The sequence below is a fragment of the Aphis gossypii genome, chromosome 3 (genome assembly GCF_020184175.1).
Source record: "Aphis gossypii isolate Hap1 chromosome 3, ASM2018417v2, whole genome shotgun sequence".
In the NCBI taxonomy this organism is placed as follows: domain Eukaryota; kingdom Metazoa; phylum Arthropoda; class Insecta; order Hemiptera; family Aphididae; genus Aphis; species Aphis gossypii.
Genome location: NC_065532.1, coordinates 4,117,183 through 4,139,616, shown reverse-complemented (window position 1 = coordinate 4,139,616; position 22,434 = coordinate 4,117,183). Strand labels below are relative to the sequence as shown.

At 25.4% G+C, this 22,434-nt stretch overlaps 3 protein-coding genes across 8 annotated transcripts; 2 read left to right on the top strand and 1 right to left on the bottom strand.

Moving 5' to 3' along the window:
- Positions 1-58: 58 nt before the first annotated feature.
- Positions 59-8,690, bottom strand: LOC114121188 (cellular tumor antigen p53-like). Of its 6 annotated transcripts, none has more exons than XM_050202608.1 (9): positions 8,442-8,690; positions 8,298-8,374; positions 4,994-5,064; positions 4,463-4,601; positions 3,293-3,448; positions 1,332-1,530; positions 720-939; positions 370-628; positions 59-310 (listed from the first exon to the last, which is right to left on the bottom strand). In XM_050202608.1, the coding sequence occupies exons 2-9, from the start codon at positions 8,298-8,300 to the stop codon at positions 161-163; spliced, it is 1,197 nt and encodes a 398-aa protein (XP_050058565.1). In that variant the 5' UTR covers positions 8,301-8,374; positions 8,442-8,690; the 3' UTR covers positions 59-160. The 6 variants fall into 6 exon arrangements, with proteins under 6 accessions (XP_050058565.1, XP_027839213.2, XP_050058564.1 ...); XM_027983412.2 differs by having other exon boundaries at positions 8,465-8,690; XM_050202607.1 differs by having other exon boundaries at positions 8,298-8,690.
- Positions 8,691-8,945: 255 nt separating this feature from the next.
- Positions 8,946-14,488, top strand: LOC114121173 (116 kDa U5 small nuclear ribonucleoprotein component). Its single transcript, XM_027983396.2, has 13 exons — positions 8,946-9,210; positions 9,269-9,495; positions 9,567-9,850; positions 9,916-10,040; positions 10,103-10,227; positions 10,347-10,893; positions 10,952-11,312; positions 11,372-11,551; positions 11,608-11,785; positions 11,874-12,045; positions 12,405-12,516; positions 12,585-12,883; positions 14,170-14,488. Exons 1-13 carry the CDS (start codon positions 9,097-9,099, stop codon positions 14,371-14,373), a joined length of 2,928 nt encoding a protein of 975 aa, XP_027839197.2. The 5' UTR covers positions 8,946-9,096; the 3' UTR covers positions 14,374-14,488.
- Positions 14,489-17,687: 3,199 nt separating this feature from the next.
- On the top strand, positions 17,688-21,727 carry LOC114121183 (NPC intracellular cholesterol transporter 2 homolog a-like). Its single transcript, XM_027983408.2, has 4 exons — positions 17,688-17,849; positions 20,067-20,177; positions 21,308-21,504; positions 21,566-21,727. The coding sequence occupies exons 1-4, from the start codon at positions 17,762-17,764 to the stop codon at positions 21,653-21,655; spliced, it is 486 nt and encodes a 161-aa protein (XP_027839209.2). The 5' UTR covers positions 17,688-17,761; the 3' UTR covers positions 21,656-21,727.
- Positions 21,728-22,434: the final 707 nt, after the last annotated feature.

The following is a 22,434-nucleotide window of genomic DNA, read 5'->3' as shown; positions in this document are numbered from 1 at the left end:
ATAAAAAAATATTAAAAAATTACAAAAGGTAATTCACAAAAATTCACAAAAATTTAGAAAAAAAAAAAGCATAGGTATTTATTCATCAATATAAATCAATGAGGTGTAAAAAAAAATGATTAAAGTCTATAATATAACAAAATTTACAAAGAAACAGAAATTATTTTAGGTTGTCCAACCTAGATTTTAAGTCTTTAAGTAATGGTTGTGTGTCTGTAATATTGTGAAGAGAAGACACTCCAGTAATTACAGAGTATATACCTTCTAATATTATTTTATAGTGCTCCTTTGTTTTGGTTGTATAATTTATCTGAAAATAAAATTATAAGTTTTAGATATTTAAATTAAGAATTAAATATGAGAACTTACTGGTAATGCGTATGTAGTATCAGTTATATTTTCTGTTGATGTTGAGGATTCTAATTTAATAATCTTAGATGGTGGAAGGTCACTATCACTATGATGATGGTGATTTTTATTATGGTTAATTTCTTGTGAAATGCACTTCTTTGTTCGACGAAATACCATATTTTTTTCTAAATGAGTATCTTTTTCTTCACGAACCATGTCTCTTTTAGGACAAGAACAAATTTTTACTGGAAGTACACGTCGGCCAAGCACTTGGCCACTGTAAAAAGGGCAGAAATATTAATAATTATTATTTTGATATCTTCTATTATTTGCTATAAAATTGTAATTTGTAGGTATAAAGTACATACGTGTAATCTTCTAATGTGAATATTACAATTATAGGACGACGTTGCATTCCACTAATACAAGAAGTCTTGCATACAAATCTATAGGATAATCTAGTGCTATCTGACCCATGTTCAGGTCTAGATAAAAGTGTAACTACACTTTTACGCTTACTAACTTCATCTATATGATAGGTTGTACTTTCATTATCACAACGTATAATATGTTCTAAATGAGTAAAACCTATAAAAAAATTTATCCTCATATTATAAAATTGACACGGTCATAATGAATTTGAAAGAAAACATTATTATACATTAATATAATTAATTCTCATTATGTCAAAACTTAAGAAGAATAGAATTGACAATGTTGTATAATTATTATTTTCAATAATTAATGCTATTATTATTATATAAGTTTTAAATACATATAGTTTTGAAGTAAATAAATAATTATCAATAAAAACTGATATATACCAGCAGTTTTTAAATAATCTCTAATTGAGCATTTAATTTATTACCAAATACTTGAAGCAGAAATTTGGTAATTCTCAGTTTTCATTGACTTGACTATCAGAACAACTTATAATTAATTGAAACTGTTAAAAAACTAAAAGATTTTGTATTGTTTACCTTTGTTAAACTGATCTATTGGTGATAAATGTTGTAAGCAACGTTCAACAGGTTCTTTTAAATAATCTGCTGAACTATACATAGGCATAGCGCGTACAAATAAGTGTGTATTATTGGGAATCTTGTCAAAATCACATTTAAAATTTAACAGAAGTACTTTATTAATGTCAATAAAAAGTTTCTGTAGTGTCACTGAATACTAGAAGAGATAAAATTAGAATTATATTACTATTAAATGATTAAGAAAAATTATGGTATTATTGTTACGTGTGATCTACATAGTGCATGCAAATGATTTACATGAGGCTACATAACAATAATAGTGTTCAATTAAAACTTGTTTTAAAATAATATTTACAGGTATAGCATGGAATAATATTATTTATTATAGATACAATTAAAAGGATGCAGCAATGCAGCATATCTCATGTATTTTCTGCTTTACTAATGTACAGCATAGTAAATTTGCCTTCAGAAGAATTCATTTTATGCTGTTAACTTAAATATTAAGAGTAAATTTACCTATAACCAATCTTAAATGTAAGAATATAATCTAGACTCTAGAGTATCTCATAAGGCTTTATTAATATTAAAATTTTAAATTTACAGTATTCTACATACCTATAATTCTTTAAAATTATATCTATTATCCATAAAAGTCTATGAGATATCTTAAATTATATTCTTACCTTTAAGTTTGATAGTAAGTAAATAGAATCTTATATATTAAAATTTTTTTTTTACTTTTTATTTAAAATAAATATTTACAGTCTGTAGCTTGTGTATAATACACAAATGTGATAAATACATAATATACAATGACTTTTATAAATGAGAAGAAGACAGGGAAACTATCCATTGACAGAACCCTTCAGACTATGACAATTTTATTAATTAGGGAGATCTCTACACTCTTTTTAGATACCTTGGAAGGTTAGCTGATAGTGTGTCACACACACAGGATAGATGTGAGATGAGTGGATTTAGATGATGTCGTAGTTTTACGTGAAATTAGGCATAGGTAGTAATATAGGTAAATATGTAGATTTTTAGTTCTTTGTATAGTTCTTTATTTGTTAATTGTTATACAAAATGGAACTGAGGCTATAAATTGGAAAGAGACTGATTGGAAAGCTTGAATTGTTTGGATTTGGGATGGTTTGGTACAAACCAAGATTGGCCTTAAAAGGGATTTATCTTCTTATAATAAATAAGGTTTGATACAATATAATCATTGATCAAAGATAATAAGATAAAAATGCAACACAATTCGAAAGTTACATCAAAACAATAGTAAACTTCTCACACTCGGTTAGTGTTAATTTTTTTTTTTGTAATTCATTGTAATATGCTTTTAATGACATCATAGACGCCACGAGGAAGGTCCAAGGGGATGCATTTGCACTCCTTTTCAAAAAAATTAAAAAATTCAATGGTATTATATAATATAATATTTATAATATTTAATAATAATATATAATAGAATTAGAAATCAGCATATACTATGTACAACGCATCCCCCTGATACAATTCCTGGTGGCGCCTATGAATGACATACAAATTAATTGAAAATTAATGGGTTATTACTTATTACAGAATAATAATTAAATAAGTAACACGTGATGTGCTAAAAAAAGAATGCTTAATATATTGATCAATGAACACAGACAAAATGTTTGTTTCATTTACTAATTTTAATGGCATATATAATAATAGTCTTTTACTAACCAAAATATTTGAATTGATTTGGTGTTAGAGTTATCTTATTTCAGTTACAGAAACGAGTATTTGGTGTTAATATCATGTTAAAAGAATAATAAAAATCATATCAAAAAAAATTAAATTTTTTGTAATATTAAAATAATAGGAAACAAATGTAATAACCGATAAGTAGATAACACGTAACAAAAATACTAAAATTATTGATAATTTATAATTTTGGTAATAAACATAATACATACATTCCATTTTTGACGGTATGATTGGCAACTGGAATCTAACATCACTTCAAAATTGTTACTACCACCAAATTCATCCTGGCAAGGTATAATACCAGTTGGTGATGATTTTACAGAACCAGCTGTGCATGTTTCACGATTATCTTGGTCTTCTTCAGGCTAAATAATAAATATATAAATAATATGCTATATTACAATTTAAAATATAAATACTTCAATATTTAAAATTGAAAAAGGTTTTTGTTAGAAAGTTTAAACCTGCTGATCAAAAGGGTCTTAAATAAAAGTGAAATTAGATTAAGTCGAAATGAATTTTGTTTTAACACAAAAATTCAAAAATAATTAATTATGAACTTTAAGTTTTCTTGACATTTCTTAAACAAGATATAAAATTAAAAAAAATTAATCTTTTATTGTGGTGTTCACAAATAATGTCAAATTATTTAAAATATTTTAGCTTTGTTGATTTTTGACTTTATATCCATAAAATTAAATGTTTATTTGCAATAAAAAGAGCTTGAAATATTTTTCATATATTTTTTACAAAGATTAAAAATATCAAAAATGCATATAATTTTTTTTTTATAAGCATTCAAGTAGTTAGTATAAAATGTGTAAAATCCTGAAATATATGAATATTTTGTAATTAAAATTAAATACATTAAATTTTTAAAATTTCTATTGCTATAGGTAGCTTACATGTAATTATTTGCAATAATTTAAAATATCCATTACAGTGTTTTATACCAGTGGTTCTTAACCGCCGGTCCGCGATAAAAAAGGTACCGGTCTGTGAAACATTGGAAAAATTATATTTCCAGTATAGTAATTAAACGAATCAAATCCCAGAATGATCTGTAGTCCTACTTAAATCTAGATTTTAGGTGGTCCGCGAAAACAAAAAGGTTGAGAACCACAGATCTATACTCAATGAAGACTAAAAGGTGCACTGGACGTGGTTTTAGAATTTTTATTATTAAAAGTATATATTTAAATTTGTTTTCGAATAATATCAACATGTATTTTAGCAAATACTTAAGGATAAAATTGTTCTTGATCAATTTCACAATATGATTATGATAAAATAACATATTTTTATAATATATAGAAAAATATTAATCTAATCTAAGAGTATTACTATAGATATCTAAACTAAACTTAAATAAAAGTTACCGTCTGGGGAAGATTTAAATCCACAATCCTCCCATTTTCCATTGGCATTGAAAAGTAGTATTCATTGATATCATTTGGATTTATAAAGACTCCATCAAACTGTTGCTGTAACAGTGATGGTGATAAGCTGTCATCACACCTAATAAAAATAAAAATAAAAATAAAATGTATTAAAACTTACATAAATCTTAACTTTTATGTTACTGAATGTTAATGTTTCATATAAAAATGTATTTTATTTTAGTTGTTTTTATATTGAGGAATTAATTATAAAATGTTTCAAAATATTTATTTATAAACTTTTAAATAAATAATGCATAACGTTAAGATATTTAATTTAATTTACCAATAACAAAAGAAATACAAATATTAATATCTTTTTTGGAATTAAATTATTACATTAAAATTAAATTAAATTTTATAAAATAAAAAATATTTTCCATATTAAATTAAAACTTAAATAAGAAAAGCAAATAATAAGCAAAGCGTGCAAAGTGCAAAACATTCAAAGAACATGCTTATACTACTTACGTATTAAAATCAAACATTTCTTCATTAGAATTCTGCATTTCTGACAGGCCAAGAAATTTGGTATCATCCATCTAATACAAAAAATATGTCTACACAAATCGTTTACTAACTTAATTTTTCAAATTTCAGAATAATACATAAAATAGGTAATTAAATTTTATATACCGTAATTAAAATTTTGATGGGAAATATATAAATAAAATCAAAAAAATACATAAATAAATACATCAAATACAAATTGTAGTAATAGAATAAAATTAATATTATCATATATTAATATAAAAGTGTGGTTATCTGGTATCATAAGTCACTTTAAAAGGCTGTAACTGTAAATAATTTTACTATTTTAGCTTTTTTAATGATATTTCAATTGATCTGAAATTTATGAGCATTTTTTAATTATAATACTTTATATACTCATAATTTGAATGAAAATTCAAATATTGTAATTAAATCAACATACAAATATAGATAATTATTTTATTTTAAATTTAATAATAAGTCAATTAACTTAAATATTAATATTAACAACACAAGATTGAATCTGCTGTATGCATATTTACTATAATGTGTGCGAGTCAGAGAGAGAGAGAGAGAATAAAATAGTACACTGATATCATCAATAAAATATGTTGCAGTTGTTTTTTCTATTTATAGAGTAATAGGTACTTATTTACTAATTAATAATAATTTGAACATTTTTACGTTTATCACTTATAAATTATAATCAATAATTATTTATTATTTACAGATTTTGATAATTTATAGCAACCTTTTGAGATTTATAAAAGTCTTACAACATAACAGTCAATAAGGTTATCAAAAAATAAATTTCTTTCTCTCCTAAAGAAATAAATTAACAACAACACTATAACAATAAATAATTTGTTGCAAATATAATTTTTTCTTTTTTAAATAATATAGGTATGTGAATCAGAGCTATTAAAATTGTGTATCATGGTTCCAAGGAGCACCAGAAATTTTTGTCAAAGAAGCCATGGCACGGAAGAGAAATAATTGATAATTATATTATTTCATTCTAAATGTAAAACATACAACTTAGGTTTTCTATCCATAATTATTATTATAAATAATTAAAAATTATAATCTTTCTGTCCTTAATAATTTGAAAACTACTAAAATGATGAAGTTTTGGGATGAAAATGTTAGGATACTTCTAATATATTTATATGATGTAGAATGGATAACTACTAACACTCGCTGCATATTTTGAGTATGACTAGACGGTAGATGATTAAAAAAAAGATTATGCAGACAATTATAACCATAGTAACCCTACTTATAGTATTACTGAAGTCATTATCCCAACAACTATATGTCAACACACCACTGAGTGCTCAAATCACTGATTTATCATATTATATAAAAATAATGTGCTGCCTTGATACCCAATTGTACTATAAAGCCGTAAATGTAATTATAAAAAAAACTACCAGTTGACCTAGCTACTCAACATGCAAAATAATGTGTTACTGATCAGTAGTTTGGATTTTTATGCAAAAACATATTTTAAACAAGTGTATGTTGTTTGATAGGAATTAGTTATGTTTGCTTTCATAACCTGTAGAATCTATCAAAACAAAATTTACAAGTACATATTTTGACAAAAATATTTGTTTAAAAATAATTACCAAACTCCAATTAGTGTTTTTTTTTAAAATAAACTATTAATCTAATTATCGCATATGAAAAATGAGTCATAAATTTAATGTAACCACTAACAAGGATGTGAAACACAGTGGCATAACCAGGATTTATTCAAAGGGGGGTCCAGGTTAGGTCCAGGAATATTATTTATTTATTATATATTGTTTTTCTGTTTTTTGGGTAACTCTAAAAATATAAAATAAAAATAAATACAATGGCATGAGCCAAGGGAGGGGGGGTCCACCCCCTTGGGTTCGCCACTGGTGAAACATACATGTAACACAATAAATAAAACTATCTAATGCCTAAAAATAATTTATTAAAAAAAAAATCATTTTTAATGTTGTTGCATATTCTCATAACGTATAAAAAAATATATGATACCTATGTATTAAGTATATAATATACTACAGTAATTATATAGATTTAAGAAAATGTATAACCTACATGAGTTGTTTTCATCTTAAAAATAAGTAACATGGTAAAATGAGATTCAGTAGTTCACATTTAGCTTTGTTAGTTAATATTTAAATATATTTATCTGTCATTTAAACTTAAAGCAGGTAATAACATAAATCAGGATTTGTCGGAAATATTTTACTTATATTTTAATTATAAATACAATTTCCAATAAAGTACTAAATATGTTTAATTTAATAAAAGGAAATTTACTACTATTAATAGGTACTAATAAAACTAAATGAAAACTGCACTTACGCACTTGTGAGATAGCCAGATAGGTACACTACATATGAGTGAGATATCTTACCTACTGAAATAGTTTCATAATTATTTTTTTACCAAAACAAAATATACAATGAGAAACATCTGACAAACATGAAAAACACTGTACCCTGAACGATTAAAATAATCACATATATTAGATTTTGAACGGTGCGACAAATACATAGATTTTCAACTTTTAAGGTGGTTTTGGGTAGAAAATAGGATACAGTTTATACTTTTGAGAGGTCAACATTAAAAACTCAGTATTTTTTACAATAATCCAATAATATTATTAAAATAATTAATTTAGAGCAATAATTAGGTAATATAATTTAGAGTTAAGACAGTTTTAAATCAGAATCATTTTTCATAGTATACAATGGATTATCACTGAATTAAAATTTAACAAAATTCATTTTGGTGATTTAATATGTTTCACTGAACATCTAAATTTTAATCCATACAATAAATTAAAAAACTTTTAGTAATTTTTGTCTGAAATATGAGTAACTAAACATCAATAAACCTCAACAAAGAACAGTATAATTAAAATCTTTTATAAACTTTACTACAAATTAATATAAAAGAATTAAATTTTTACGTTAGTTTTAAAATTATTTGTCCAGTACCTACTATAGTAAACTAAACTAGTAAATTTATATACATGTAATACAACACAAGTTACAATGTTAAAAAAATTACAAATAGTGCTAGGTAGTTATCTAAATTAAAAACACAATTGTGCGATATAATTAAAACGTGTATATTTTATAAACGTTGAAATTATTTATCAAAAGTGCAATCATTTTAAAGAAAATAAAATTATGTAAATAAAAACAAAGACATGTCACATACATATACATGTCATCACGCAAAACAAAAATTAAAATAAGAAGGTATAATTTCTTACCATTAAATCCGCGAAATGTATTCAGATAGAAATTTGAGCGTCGTTTCAATAGAACAGTATTATAGATTGCTGAAGGGCTTAAATAATTATACAAATATATAATTAAATGAATGACCATTAAGTTAATTTCACAAAAACACAAACTTATCACAAATTTACAAATGCACCTGCAACGGCTGCTACTTGAACGTATGCTGTATAGTGTATATAACTGTATCCCACAAAATAAATTATACTGGGTATTGTCATTGGTATCTATACTGTGTAGTACTGTAATCTGCCTATCATTATACAGCATACACTATAATAGACGGTACAGTCCTACTATAAGTAATACTTTGCCTTTTGCCACTGATTCAGTGGCACTGAATATTATCAGTGGGCACCTTGGAATTGGATGGAACATATGACTTATATTGCTACACGAATGGCATAATAAATTAATTCCATTTATTTATATTATTATTTTGTGTAAGGTGCATAACCTCAGAATATATACCGCGAAAATTTAAAATAGTTAGCAGAACAATGTTACTAACCACTAAGGTAATAATAAACCATTGATTACAAATACCAACTGATACCATTTAATGTTGTTTATAAATATTAAAAACATCAACATTTGAAGGTTATGTTAGAAATTTAGAATTATTCGTTTTCAAACGTTATTCAATGTTTTGATGATTATTTTAATATTTATTATTTACCTTTAATAGTTAAATAATTACATTTTTAAGTAAGAGTTTAAAAGAAATCCTGTAAATTTGTACAGTATATATTGATTTTTTGAATTCATAAAATGGATTCTGATCTTTATGATGAGTTTGGTAATTACATTGGACCAGAATTGGAATCTGACGAAGAGGAAGAAGAACAGCCGCCATCTCCTGAACCAGAACCTCAGGATATTGATGTAACTAAATATATTTTATGTATACAATACTTATGTGTAATTCAACATTTTTTTGTAGATGATTGAGGAGAGTGAAGATGGACCAGAAGAACCGGGTATGAGTGTTGTTTTACATGAAGATAAACGCTATTATCCGAGTGCTGTTGAAGTGTATGGGCCTGATGTGGAAACATTAGTTCAAGAAGAAGATGAATTACCATTGACAGTACCATTGGTTGCTCCTGTTAAACAGCATAATTTCCAAATCAAAGAACAACATTTGCCCAACACGACATATAATATGGAGTAAATTTTGTTTGTATTATAATATTACGTGTACTAAAATGAATTTGATTACATTATACTATTGTAATTAGGTATTTGGCAGATTTAATGGATGTTGCAGGCTTGGTACGAAATGTTGCATTGGTTGGTCATCTTCACCATGGCAAAACCAGCTTAGTAGATTGTTTAGTTCGTCAAACCCATCCAGACTTGGGACAATTAAACTTAGATTCAGCGGATGCTGATTTGATGCGTTATACAGATACTTTAATGACTGAACGTCAAAGAGGTGTTAGTATTAAAGCCACTCCTGTGACATTAGTTTTGCCTGATGTTAATTCTAAATCATATTTAATGAACATTTTTGATACACCTGGTAATAATTTTTATAAATTTAAATTGTTATATTTATTTTTAAATCTTAACTTTGATATTTATCAGGTCATGTAAATTTTTCTGATGAAGTAACAGCTGCTCTTAGAATTTGTGACGGAGCTGTAATATTTGTTGATGCTGCAGAAGGTGTTATGTTAAACACAGAACGTCTGATTAAACATGCAATACAAGTTTGTACAAAATTGTAATTATGTTTGTAGGAAATATTTAATTTTTTTTTTTTTTAATTTAGGAGAAAGTAGCAATTACTATTTGTGTGAATAAAATTGACAGACTTATGTTGGAGCTTAAACTTCCTCCACAAGATGCATACTATAAAATTAAGCATATAATTGATGAAGTCAATTCTCTATTAAGGTATAAACCACAGAATAGATTAAACTAATATTAAGTTACGATCAGACTATACAGGCTTAATATATTGAATTATTTTTACTTTTAAACTACCATACATGAATTATTTTTTATTTTTTCAGCTTACATTCACAGAATGATCCATCACGTATTGTTTCACCAGTGATAGGAAATGTTTGTTTTGCATCAGCTCAGTATGCTGTTTGTTTCACATTAAAGTCCTTTGCTAAACTTTATGCAAATCATTATCCCAATGTACAAGTTGACAGTTTTTCGAAAGTTTTATGGGGTGATGTTTACTTTAATCCTAAAACTAGAAAGTTCTCCAAAAAATCTCCTCATAACAGTGCTCAAAGAAGTTTTGTTGAGTTCATATTAGAACCTTTATATAAATTATTTGCTCAAGTGATCGGTGATGTAGACACGACTCTCCCTGATGTTTTGGATGAACTCGGAATTAAATTAACAAAACGTGAAATGAATATTAATATACGACCTCTATTACGCCTTGTTTGTGGACGTTTCTTAAATGATCTCAGTGGTTTTGTGGACATGTGTGTTAACCATATACCTTCACCAGCAGAAAATGCAAAAAATAAAATAGATACAATTTATACAGGTCCTCAAGACACTGAATTAGCTAAGGACATGCTTGATTGCAATCCAGATGTAAGTTTCTTTAGGATATAATATTGTTTTATGTTTTACATTTTATAATATTTTTTAGGGTCGTTTAATGGTGCATAGTACTAAAATGTATCCTACTGATGATTGTACCTTCTTCCAAGTGTTAGCTCGAGTAATGAGTGGGACATTGCATGCTGGACAAGAAGTAAAAGTTTTAGGTGAAAACTTTTCTTTAGTCGATGAAGAAGATTCTAGAGTTATGACAGTTGGGCGGTTATGGGTTCATGAAGCTAGATATAAAGTTGAAGTGAATAGAGTACCAGCTGGTAATTGGGTTCTAATTGAAGGAATTGACCAACCAATTGTTAAAACTGCAACAATAACAGATTTAATAACAACTGACGATTTATACATATTCAGACCATTAAAATTCAACACTCAGTCTGTTATAAAAATTGCAGGTAAAGAAAAAAATACTTAAATAAATATTTTGTAAATATATTAATAAAAAAAATTCCAGTTGAACCTGTAAACCCATCTGAATTACCTAAAATGTTGGATGGTTTGAGAAAGGTCAATAAGTCTTATCCTCTACTTATTACTCGTGTTGAAGAATCTGGTGAACATGTTATACTTGGCACTGGTGAATTGTACTTAGATTGTGTAATGCACGATTTAAGAAAAATGTATTCAGAAATTGGTAAATATAACTCGAATTATTTCTTACTTCAGAACTAATTTATACTTTTGTTAAAGATATAAAAGTGGCGGATCCAGTTGTTGCTTTTTGTGAAACTGTTGTTGATACATCATCACTAAAATGTTTTGCTGAAACTCCGAACAAACGTAATAAAATAACAATGATTGCAGAACCATTAGAAAAAGGCCTTGCTGAAGATATTGAAAACCAAGTAGTTGACATTGCTTGGGACAAGTAATACATGATTGGCTTAAAATAATTTTATGAAATTTTGTTTTTTTAATGATTGATGAATATAATAAGAAATGTTCTACTTTTTAAGGAAAAAAATTGGTGAATTTTTCCAATCCAAATATGATTGGGATTTACTTGCAGCTCGTTCCATATGGGCTTTTGGTCCAGATACTACTGGCCCTAATATTCTTGTTGATGATACTCTGCCATCAGAAGTTGACAAAAACATTCTTAGATCTATAAAGGATTCTATTGTTCAAGTAAGTTTTTTACTTCATTATAAAACACTAATATTAATAAATAATTTGAATAATAGTTTCATTGAATATTATTGTTCATTCCAGTAAACCAAGAACCTATTAATTTAATTTGTTTTTCGACTATATAAGCTTAGTTTATTTTTGAGACCGTAAACTCTGAATTGTATCTCTCAAATTTACTCAATAATTACTACTTAATTTTTCATTGTTATTCCATTAAGGTTTCTTTAACATTGTGATAATTGTATTACTCATTTTAGCTAACTTTCATTACTGGCTTTAAGTTATTTGTACTTTTTTAATCAATAATTTATTTTTGACTAATACTTAAAATAGTAATAATTTGATTTAAAATTTAGGGTTTTCAATGGGGTACTAGAGAGGGACCATTATGTGAAGAACCAATTCGTAATGTTAAATTTAAAATATTAGATGCAGTTATAGCCCCTGAACCATTACATAGAGGAGGAGGTTTGTACTATAGTTGAATTTTGTATAATATAATGTCTTATAATGTATTAAAAAATGATAAATTTTAGGTCAAATTATTCCTACTGCTCGTAGAGTAGCCTACTCAGCATTTCTTATGGCAACACCTCGTTTGATGGAACCCTATCTTTATGTTGAAGTCCAAGCTCCAGCAGATTGTGTTTCTGCTGTTTATACTGTATTAGCTAAAAGAAGAGGTCATGTAACACAAGATGCCCCTGTTCCAGGATCACCACTTTATACCATCAAAGCTTTTATTCCTGCGATTGATTCATTTGGTTTTGAAACTGATTTACGTACTCATACTCAAGGTCAAGCTTTTTGTCTGTCTGTATTCCATCATTGGCAGGTTAGTAAATTATATTATTAATTTTAATTTACAAAAATAAACAGTTTTTAACATTCTTCATAATAAGTTTATTTTAATAAACGGAGTTTATCATTTTATTGTAATTTTAACAAAATAATATTTATGACTAAAAGTTTTTCTATAAATATTAGAACTTTTACATTCAGTTTAAGATGCTATAAACATAATGGTTAATTATCAATGTATTAATATAAAATAAGATATAGTTATTAATGTAACTAATTTAATATTTATTCTCATTTTTCTCAATTAGTTTTGTATAGGTTTCAAAATTATTTTTTGTTAAGGAGATAAAAATATGTTAAATTGATTGGAAAATACTACTCGGCACTTAAAATTAAACACTTTATACGTATATGTTACGAGCAAAGTAGAAAGTTGGGCATTGTGCAGAATGACTGGGCACTGTGTACAATGCCCGATTTCCAAGGGCAAAGTTGGAATAAGTTAACGTTGACGGGCATTTTATACAATACCAATTACATTTGGGAACTGTAGATTAAATATTGAATACATAAAAAATTCCATTAGATAAAAGTCCCATAGATAATGGCCATCATAGGCTTAGCCAGTTCTTTTTTCTGGGTATGCTAGAAGTTTGTGTACCACAGTAAGTTGTGGAGCCGCGAATGCCTTGCCTAATACACAATAATATTACAGACTCACTTACTCAAAATCAACCTTAACTTACAAAATTCAATTTGTTGTTATTAGTAATTACGATTATTAAAAAATATTTTGTTTCCTACCAAAATGACACTTATTGTATATTTAATTTATATGCTATCTTGTGAACCCCTTGGCTATGCCTATGATGACCATAGTTGCTGCAGCTCAAGATTATTAAAAAATAAAAAAAAGTTAAGCAAGTGGATACTACTCTAAGCAAATATTTCCTACATTTTGGTAACCATAGATACTAAACTATTATTTTAATACTACAATAGGATTTGCATGAAAATTCCTGTTTTTCTTAATTTTTTGTTTGTTTTTCCCTATCATTAAAAATAGGTATTGAAAATTTTAACCTTATTTCAAGTACAAATTAGATCAAATGTCCTATCCAAAACCACCCCAAAATTGAAAATTGAAGCATTTTATTGAGTACTTATCGTGTATACAAACACAGAAAAAAACATAAATAAATTCTTTGCTTTTCTCAGAACCTAAAATAACAATATTAATTATAATTACTTATAACAAACCATTTAATAATTTGTTGTAATTCATTATTTATCGTTAAATTATTATTTTGCGTGTTTTAGATTGTGCCCGGTGATCCACTTGATAAAAGTATAGTTATCAAACCTTTGGAACCACAACCTGCTACACATCTGGCTCGAGAATTTATGGTAAAAACGCGAAGGAGAAAAGGCCTTAGTGAGGATGTTTCCATAAATAAGTTCTTCGACGATCCTATGTTATTAGAATTAGCCAGACAAGATGTATCCCTTAATTACCCTATGTAATAAGTTTTAATTATGATAAAATTATACATTTTCTTTACTGTTTTATATTAATGTATTAATGTATGTAAAATAAAAATAATAAAAGCATTATTTTTAATGAATTTTAATAAGAACATGAAGTAGTTTAGTTTATAATAAAAAAAAATATATTTATCAAACTTATACTTATGGTAATAACTTTAATAATATACAATTTTAAAATGTTTTTCTTATTAAGATGTGTGCCGCTAAAGAAATATTTGCAATACACTGCAAATAATATTATATACTCTAATGTTTATAGTTCAAATTTAAAACTTGGATACATATCAGAATGTTTAGTTCAATTGACATACTTTGATTGTTTTTTAGATAATTTATATACAATCTCTGCATGCCTTAATGAGATATACTAGAGACTAGACAATAGATGATAGGCTTATTGTGTAAATAAGCTCAAAAGTAAAAGAGTTGCGCAAAAGTCATAAGACAAGCATTTTAATGTCTCTGGAAATGATACTTGAAAATGTTGACAGTAATAATTGAAATGTTTTATCAAGAAAAACTAGTGAAATATGAGGTGAACAATCTCAAATCCAACTGTGACTGTCAAATAAATTGTTATGATTGTCAGTCATGAACACATTGTTACCTACTCATGTTCCTGCATAAATAGTGAAATAAAATGGAACATGTGTAAACACATACATTTGGTTTATCAATTTCAGAAGAGAAAGAATAATGAAAATATAAATACTAATAACATACTTACAAATTTCAAAAGTAATATGGAATATAACAATGAAACAACTATCATTGTGTCTCAGTTAAATGATACCATCAAACCATTTAGCTAATGAAAGAGATACAGTCAGATTATATTTTAATAATATTTTGGATGGGATTTCTAGTTTAGAAGAACTGGGAATTTTAAAAAATGCTTTAAGAAGTAATGCTGATAGTCAACCATTTAAGAATTTGACACTGTCTCATAGCCAAACATCACCAAACTAATTAAAAATAACTCTTCAACGCTGTTTCCATTCCACTAAAGCTAAAAGAAATATAGAAAAAACCACATTAAACATTGAGGTATCAAATCAAGTAGAGCAAAATTTTATAGCTGCATCTCTATTATTGGACGTGGACTAAAATTAAGTTAAGATCTACTACAATATAATTAAAGACTGACTTAATCTATAACAAAATTACTATTTTTTTTTTATTTTGTTATGATTTATTTAACAACTAACTTTTATGCATTTTATTAACTTCTTAATTATAATCATATTGAATATTGTACTTGCATAGTTGCATCCCACAACATTATTTTTTATAATTATAACTTATTTTACAACTACCTAATTATTACTTTTTGCTTACTAATTACAACTATTATGAATTATAATATTAACTACCATTTATATATCGATTTCAATATTTGAATATTTCATTGTGCATTATAAAATTTAGAATTGTAATTACTATAATAAATTGTACTCATAATTAAATATATGATTATAATATTAACGAGTGCATTCTATTTATCAACTGGAACATCGTCGTTTCTCATAATTATAGTATAATAGTTATTAATAAACTTGGAATAACGCTTTTTGCGAATATAATCAAGCACTACAAAAACAAAAATAAAAAAATCAACGACAGCACGTCAGCACGACACGAATGTATAAACAACTATGATTGAAAGTTATACGTACATGTGTATACTGTATACCTTAGCGGCTTAGCTAAGTATACTTTATTATGACATTTAGACATTTAACGATATTCAATACCAGACAACAATTATTATTATATCGGTAAAATAGATTATATATATTATATACATATAGAATATAGTTATGAAGAGTATAGTCTATACTTAAAAATTGTATGATGTAATTCGGAAATGTAGGATGGACCGGATATAAAAGGCTCGAGAGCCGCTAGTTGCCCACCCATGAACTTCCTATACATTACAGCCAAATAGCCGAAGCCGATAGATACTAAAGGAATGGTTTATTCTGTAATACTAACTATAACCGCGATTATGGTAAAAGTTATTGAGAGACAATCCTATATACTTTTCGCACGAGGGCGGAAATGTAAAATGACAATTGATAGGATAAACTTGTGCATGGACCCGATTAATTGTGTGTACAATCTGAAATTAATTATAAAATATTGTTAGTACATACTACATGGTAGGTACTGTTGCTGAACGGTTCTCTCCCTTAAGTTACTCTAACTCTTATTATACTTCTATATCATTTACTTATCCCATATTTTGCGTTATAGATTGTAAGTTGAACTTTTTTTATAAAAAATAATTATAAAACGTTAGGAATCTACGAATTTGATCATGTCTCGCATTATTATTTATTATAAGTACAGGTATACATTTGAGTTTTACGTTTGCAGTTGCTTTTTACTTAGTATCTAACCATGTGTTAGTGTGTTACCTATAAAGTGTTCGAGAGTGTTAGATTTCCATGTTTCTAATATGTATAAAATATTATATAAGTTAAATTATTGAAATTGTATTTATCAAGAGGTTAAACTAAAAAATCTTTATTTAAAAATATCGTTAAACTAACAATAATTAAATACTGAAACGAAATTAATGTATTTTTACCAATCTAACGAATTATTATTTTTTATAAACATGCCAACGAGTTTACTGTGGTTCTCAAAGATGGCAGGTAGATCAAAAGGAAAAAACGATGAGATATTGTTATAAATACCTATTGATTATAAAATGTAATTGAAATATTAAAATTAACAGTATGCCAGTATAAATAGTATAATAGTGAACATCATCCGTGATAAGACCATTTTAGACTATTAAGCGACAAGTGTATATTTAGACCCTACAGTGACAAATCTTAAGTATCTAATTTGTTATTTATATCTAGTTGGTTAGTTCAAAGTAAAAAAATTATAATGTATGTATATAAAAAATCACTCGAAAATAAAAAAAATATATTATACTTCTCTATAGCTTAATTATTTTATTTTTTTATATTTTATAATTCAGTTTTTAGACTGAAAAAGTAACCTTGAACTTTATCATTAAAAATCTGTAATTTAACTATACTCTGACTAACAAGGTATAATAATATTGTCTATAATATAATACAGATTTATTTACAAATGAGTGTAATTATTTTTCTTGTTGTATTTTTAATTAAAACAAACCGGGTTGGTAATTTAAAAAAAATGTAGTAGGACTAGTAAGAGGAGTTTACCTACTACCTATACAGAAAAATAGTAAATATATAATATTACAGAAGACAGAAGGTCATCTAGTTGTGTGGAAGACATTGGTATTGTATTTTTTGTTGATCTTTTTTATATTAATCCATTTAATCGTGTTTATATAATTTCATTGGTTATATTTATCAAAATGTTTGGTAGATTTTTATGTTTGAGTTCTTTATTAATATTATTTCCTCAAATAATTAAAACTACAACAGTTTATAAATGTGGCACAAGTAAGTTTTATGTAAATTTTTATTAAGTGTTACATCAATAATTAATTGATTATTAAAATATATTAATACGGTTAAAATGTTGTAATTATTTCCATAGATTTTTATTGAATTACCTATTTACCTATATTAAATGACGTGTTTACCAATGGTAGACTACCAATAAAATTTTGTTGCAATAATGCTTTCCATGGTACCTATTATTAGAACTATAAACTAGGACATTTATTATTTATAAGTATTTTCTTAATATTTCATAATTAACTGTTTATTTATTTTTAAAACATTAAATTTTTTTCCAAAAGTGCATAATATCTAAATCTGTTAGTTAAAATTAATAATAAATAGATACAGGCGTGTATTTCTTTTTGTTGATTTTAAATTGTTTACGGAGCAGGAGCTCAAATAATTTATAGTGAGTGGTTATTAATGAATTATAAATTCAGATAAATGTAATAATATGTCGATTTTTTTTATAATAAAAATCAAAAATCTATCCTTGAAAAAAATAGAAGGTACTCGTACTTAGTAGTTGGTAATCGTTATTGTTATCGCCCTGACTCCAATGACCAATCTTTATAATTATATTAAACACCATACATAAACTATTAAACATACAATATTAAAAATGTATAGATAATTTGCAGGTTTTTCTCCTAAGTCCTAGCTAATCCTAATAAAAATGTCAGAATAGTAAATGTTGTTTTTTTTGCATATTAACCATGACGCACATTATGGATTCTTTTAAATTTGTATAAATATGTTATAAAAAATGTATTTGTATAAATTAAAAATAATGAAATACCTAAGTATAATACATTTTTTAATGTCAGTAAGCTACAACATTAAAAAAGATAATGCTGGTTATTTTTTTTTTAGTTTGTACACATTTCTTAAATCATTATTTATATTTCTTAGTTTTTATGTTTTTTCATATTATGCCAATTAAAAATTTATCATAATATTATGTACTTTTGATAATTTATAGGTAGGTACCTATTGTAAAAAAAATCTAATTTAATGAGTTATTTCTCACAATATTTAGTACCTACTAGCAACTAGCATGTAATTTTTACAATAAAAACAAATAAAAAATAAAATAATTTTATTAATTAAATATCTTTAGAAAATTCTTTTATATTTTTACATTTAATTATGAAGTATTAATTATTAACTATGTTACTTTTAGTTATAAATTATATTATTATTATTTACAATTATTTGAACATTTGTAACTGTATAGTGTAGGTATATAAAAAATATAGAAGGTACCTATGTCACTCTGTAGCTAGGCACTAAAGCGGTAACAAATAAGTACATACCAACTACTGAACTACCAATGAGAATATAAATATAATAATCCAATACAAAAGCTCACAGGCATAATATAATATAAAATACTAATTGCTTATTTGTTAAATTTAAAAATTCTTAAAAAATTATTTAGCAAATATGAAGGAAAAAAACATCAATAGCAAAGAAATCAATTTCACTGTTTTCAATTAAAAATAAAATATTTAACTTAATAATTCTTTAAGTTTTATTTTTATTGACTATAGTCAATTCAAAAAGACATACATACTAAATGTAATTTATGTTTAGAATAAATGAAATAGGTATAAGCTATGTTGTCATGTTAGTAGTGAGCAGCGGCATGTTCAGCTTTTTCTAAAGGGGGATGAGGGGATGAACTGTATTTTGTTTTGTTGATTATCATAGATACAAAATGAATAAATGCATAAGAAAAAAGTTCATGGGGGGATATGACACCCTCCAACCCCCCCCCCTTTGTGAGCACTAAGCACAAGAATATTTTTCAGGCAGATAAGTTGATATTATGAAATAGTAGCTTTTTAAACTCAACAAAACAGAATAACCAATGAATTTGTTCATTATCTTTTAAATTCAATTACTTCAACTGAATTATAAACCCACCAAAAATTCGTGGACTTAAGAAAGGAAGAACCCAAGACCGAAAAGAGTAATAACAACTTACTATTGTTAATATTATTGTTATTAAATAGTAATTATGTAAAAAAAAAAATATTTGTATTGTACAAACTGTATATACCTATACATCAGTAGACTAGATAGCAACTGACTAGCAATGTATTAAATTATAAATAAATTTAAAAAAAAATCTATGATTCCTTAAATAACTTTTGGAATTTACTATACATTTTATTTTTATACTCTATGTATTATAATTTATTTTTTCAGGAAATCGAGAAATTTTAAATAACGCAACAGTGACAATTGAAAATTGTACTACATCAAGATGCGCGTTAAAACGAAATAGTACTGTGCATATAGAAATTAAATTTAAGTCAGGTTTGTATAGATAATATTATCTATTAATTATAGTTTATTTGTTATAATATAATTCAGTAACATGTACAAAAGTCATTCATTTATATTTAGTAATTTTCAAAATATAACATTTACTTTCCGTTGAGTGGTGAAATAGGTAAATTCTGTGTAAAATTGTACTTTGTATAGGCATAATCACAATTAAATCTAAATAAGATATGATAGAATGCAGTGGCGGATCTAGGATTTTGTTTTTTTTTAAATATTTTTTTACATTAGTACATATTTTTATAAAAACATTTATATTAATTTAATGGTATTTTAAAATATATTATTATATGACCATGGGGGGTAGGCTCAGGCCCCTCTGGCCCCCTCTTTAAATCTGCCACTGATGGTATGAATGTTATTTATAAATACCAGATAATAAACTAGAGTTTGGTTTTAAAATTGAATTACAATATCAATGGAAAAATACTGCATCAGACTATGGACTCCATTAAGGAGTAAGGACCTAAATAAATATTATTTTTATTCATAATGTTCAATCTCACAGTAGATTTTATTTAAACAATGAAGTAACTAATTATGTAAGTAATACTCATTGCAAAGATGAAAACAAAAAATTAATTTATTCATTAATTTCATACTTGGCAATACATAGATTTGAAAAAGCATTTATAAGTAATATTATTTATTTATTTTTTTTTTTTTAGAAGTATTTGTTAAATTACTTTTAATTTGTATTGTATTGTTATTAATTATTATATTCCTGTCAACAAACGTTAGTTGTTATTATCTAATTTATGTTATTAGGCTTGACCCGTTTAATACTTAAAAGTTAAAATAAATAAATCTATGATTACTATAATAATACTATAAATATAGTATCATAATCAGCTTTTAAAATTAATTTATCTTAATTTATGTAATTTAAACTAATTGATATTAACCGTGATTGTTATGGGATTGAAAATGTAATTTAAGTATTATGGTCATTGGTCGTAACATAAGTGGTTTAGGTTTCCAGAAAATGTTAACTGAATCAGTAAATATGATTTCTTAAATATTAGCATTATTTAATACTTACACATAGAAATTATTGAAAAAAGAGCAATAAAATATACCTATATATATTTTTTTATTTTTAGAATTCGATGTAAGGGATTTAATCGCAGAAGTGCATGGTATAGCATTAAATATACCAATACCTTTATTAGGAGTAGATAATAAAAGTGTATGCAATAATCTCTACGAAGAAGATGGAACAAAAAAAAAATGTCCTCTACTTAAAGGTAGTGCATATGTTTATAAAGACGAGATTTATATAATTGAAGCATATCCTAAGGTAAACTATATACTTAAAAGTTAAAAGTCTTCATAAAAATGCTCATTGTTATAATTTTTAGTTCAAGGTAGATATACATTGGAGTTTAAAGGACCCTATTTCAAAAAATGTTGTTACCTGTTTTGAAGCACCAGCAAAAATCATTGATTAATTTTTAATTATATATTTTTTTTATTTTAATTAAAAATAAATAAACAAATATAGTTTGATCTTCTACTGAACACTTGCATGTATACAATAATGTAATATATAAATAATACTAATTATAAATATTTAAAAAAACACACTTAAATAATTTTAGAAAAAATATTGCAATCATTAGAAATAACGTAACATAAAACATTTAAATTATGTTTAAATAACAGAGTAATAATTTTACATTTTAAAAGCTCTTATGTTTAATGTTATATTTTAACTTTTATTAATCAAGAAAAAAAAATACAAATATACTTTTATATTAAAAAAAAAAAAAAAAAAATACAAATTATAAATTCTTTCATGTTCTTTTATATGATATTATAAACTTTAAATGTGTTAATAAAACAATAGTTATACATTTGTTTATTAAATATATTTAATTAAAATAATTAGCTTGCATATGTTTCTTATTTGTTAATACAGTAAAGTATAAAGATTTATGATTTATATTATTATAAGATTTAGAGTTATTATACTACTAAACCTCTTAATAATAACTACATTATTGACAATGAAAAAATATTATTAGTGTTTATAATATTAGTCATAAATATCAAAATTCTAAAAGATTCTGAAGATGTTGCCAATTGGTGAATGTTTTGTTTTCTTATTGTAATATATTTTACAGATTGTAATTATTTATCATAAAAATAAAAATAAGTAAAAAATCTAAAAGAGAAATGAATATTTTAATATAATTAATAATACAACATATGAAAAAATACTTTTAGT

What these genes read in the sequence shown, in the direction of transcription:
- LOC114121183 (XM_027983408.2), top strand. Translation starts at nt 17,762, where the DNA reads ATGTTTGGTAGATTTTTATGTTTGAGTTCTTTATTAATATTATTTCCT. An exon ending in AGTTTATAAATGTGGCACAA is followed by an intron (nt 17,850 to 20,066) that starts GTAAGTTTTATG and finishes TTATTTTTTCAG; the next exon opens with GAAATCGAGAAATTTTAAAT. An exon ending in TAATTGAAGCATATCCTAAG is followed by an intron (nt 21,505 to 21,565) that starts GTAAACTATATA and finishes TATAATTTTTAG; the next exon opens with TTCAAGGTAGATATACATTG.
- LOC114121173 (XM_027983396.2), top strand. Translation starts at nt 9,097, where the DNA reads ATGGATTCTGATCTTTATGATGAGTTTGGTAATTACATTGGACCAGAA. An exon ending in CAGAACCTCAGGATATTGAT is followed by an intron (nt 9,211 to 9,268) that starts GTAACTAAATAT and finishes ATTTTTTTGTAG; the next exon opens with ATGATTGAGGAGAGTGAAGA. An exon ending in GAAGTCAATTCTCTATTAAG is followed by an intron (nt 10,228 to 10,346) that starts GTATAAACCACA and finishes TTATTTTTTCAG; the next exon opens with CTTACATTCACAGAATGATC.
- LOC114121188 (XM_050202607.1), bottom strand. An exon ending in GAAATGTTTGATTTTAATAC is followed by an intron (nt 4,602 to 4,993) that starts GTAAGTAGTATA and finishes TATTTTTATTAG; the next exon opens with GTGTGATGACAGCTTATCAC. An exon ending in ATTTAAATCTTCCCCAGACG is followed by an intron (nt 3,449 to 4,462) that starts GTAACTTTTATT and finishes TTTATTATTTAG; the next exon opens with CCTGAAGAAGACCAAGATAA.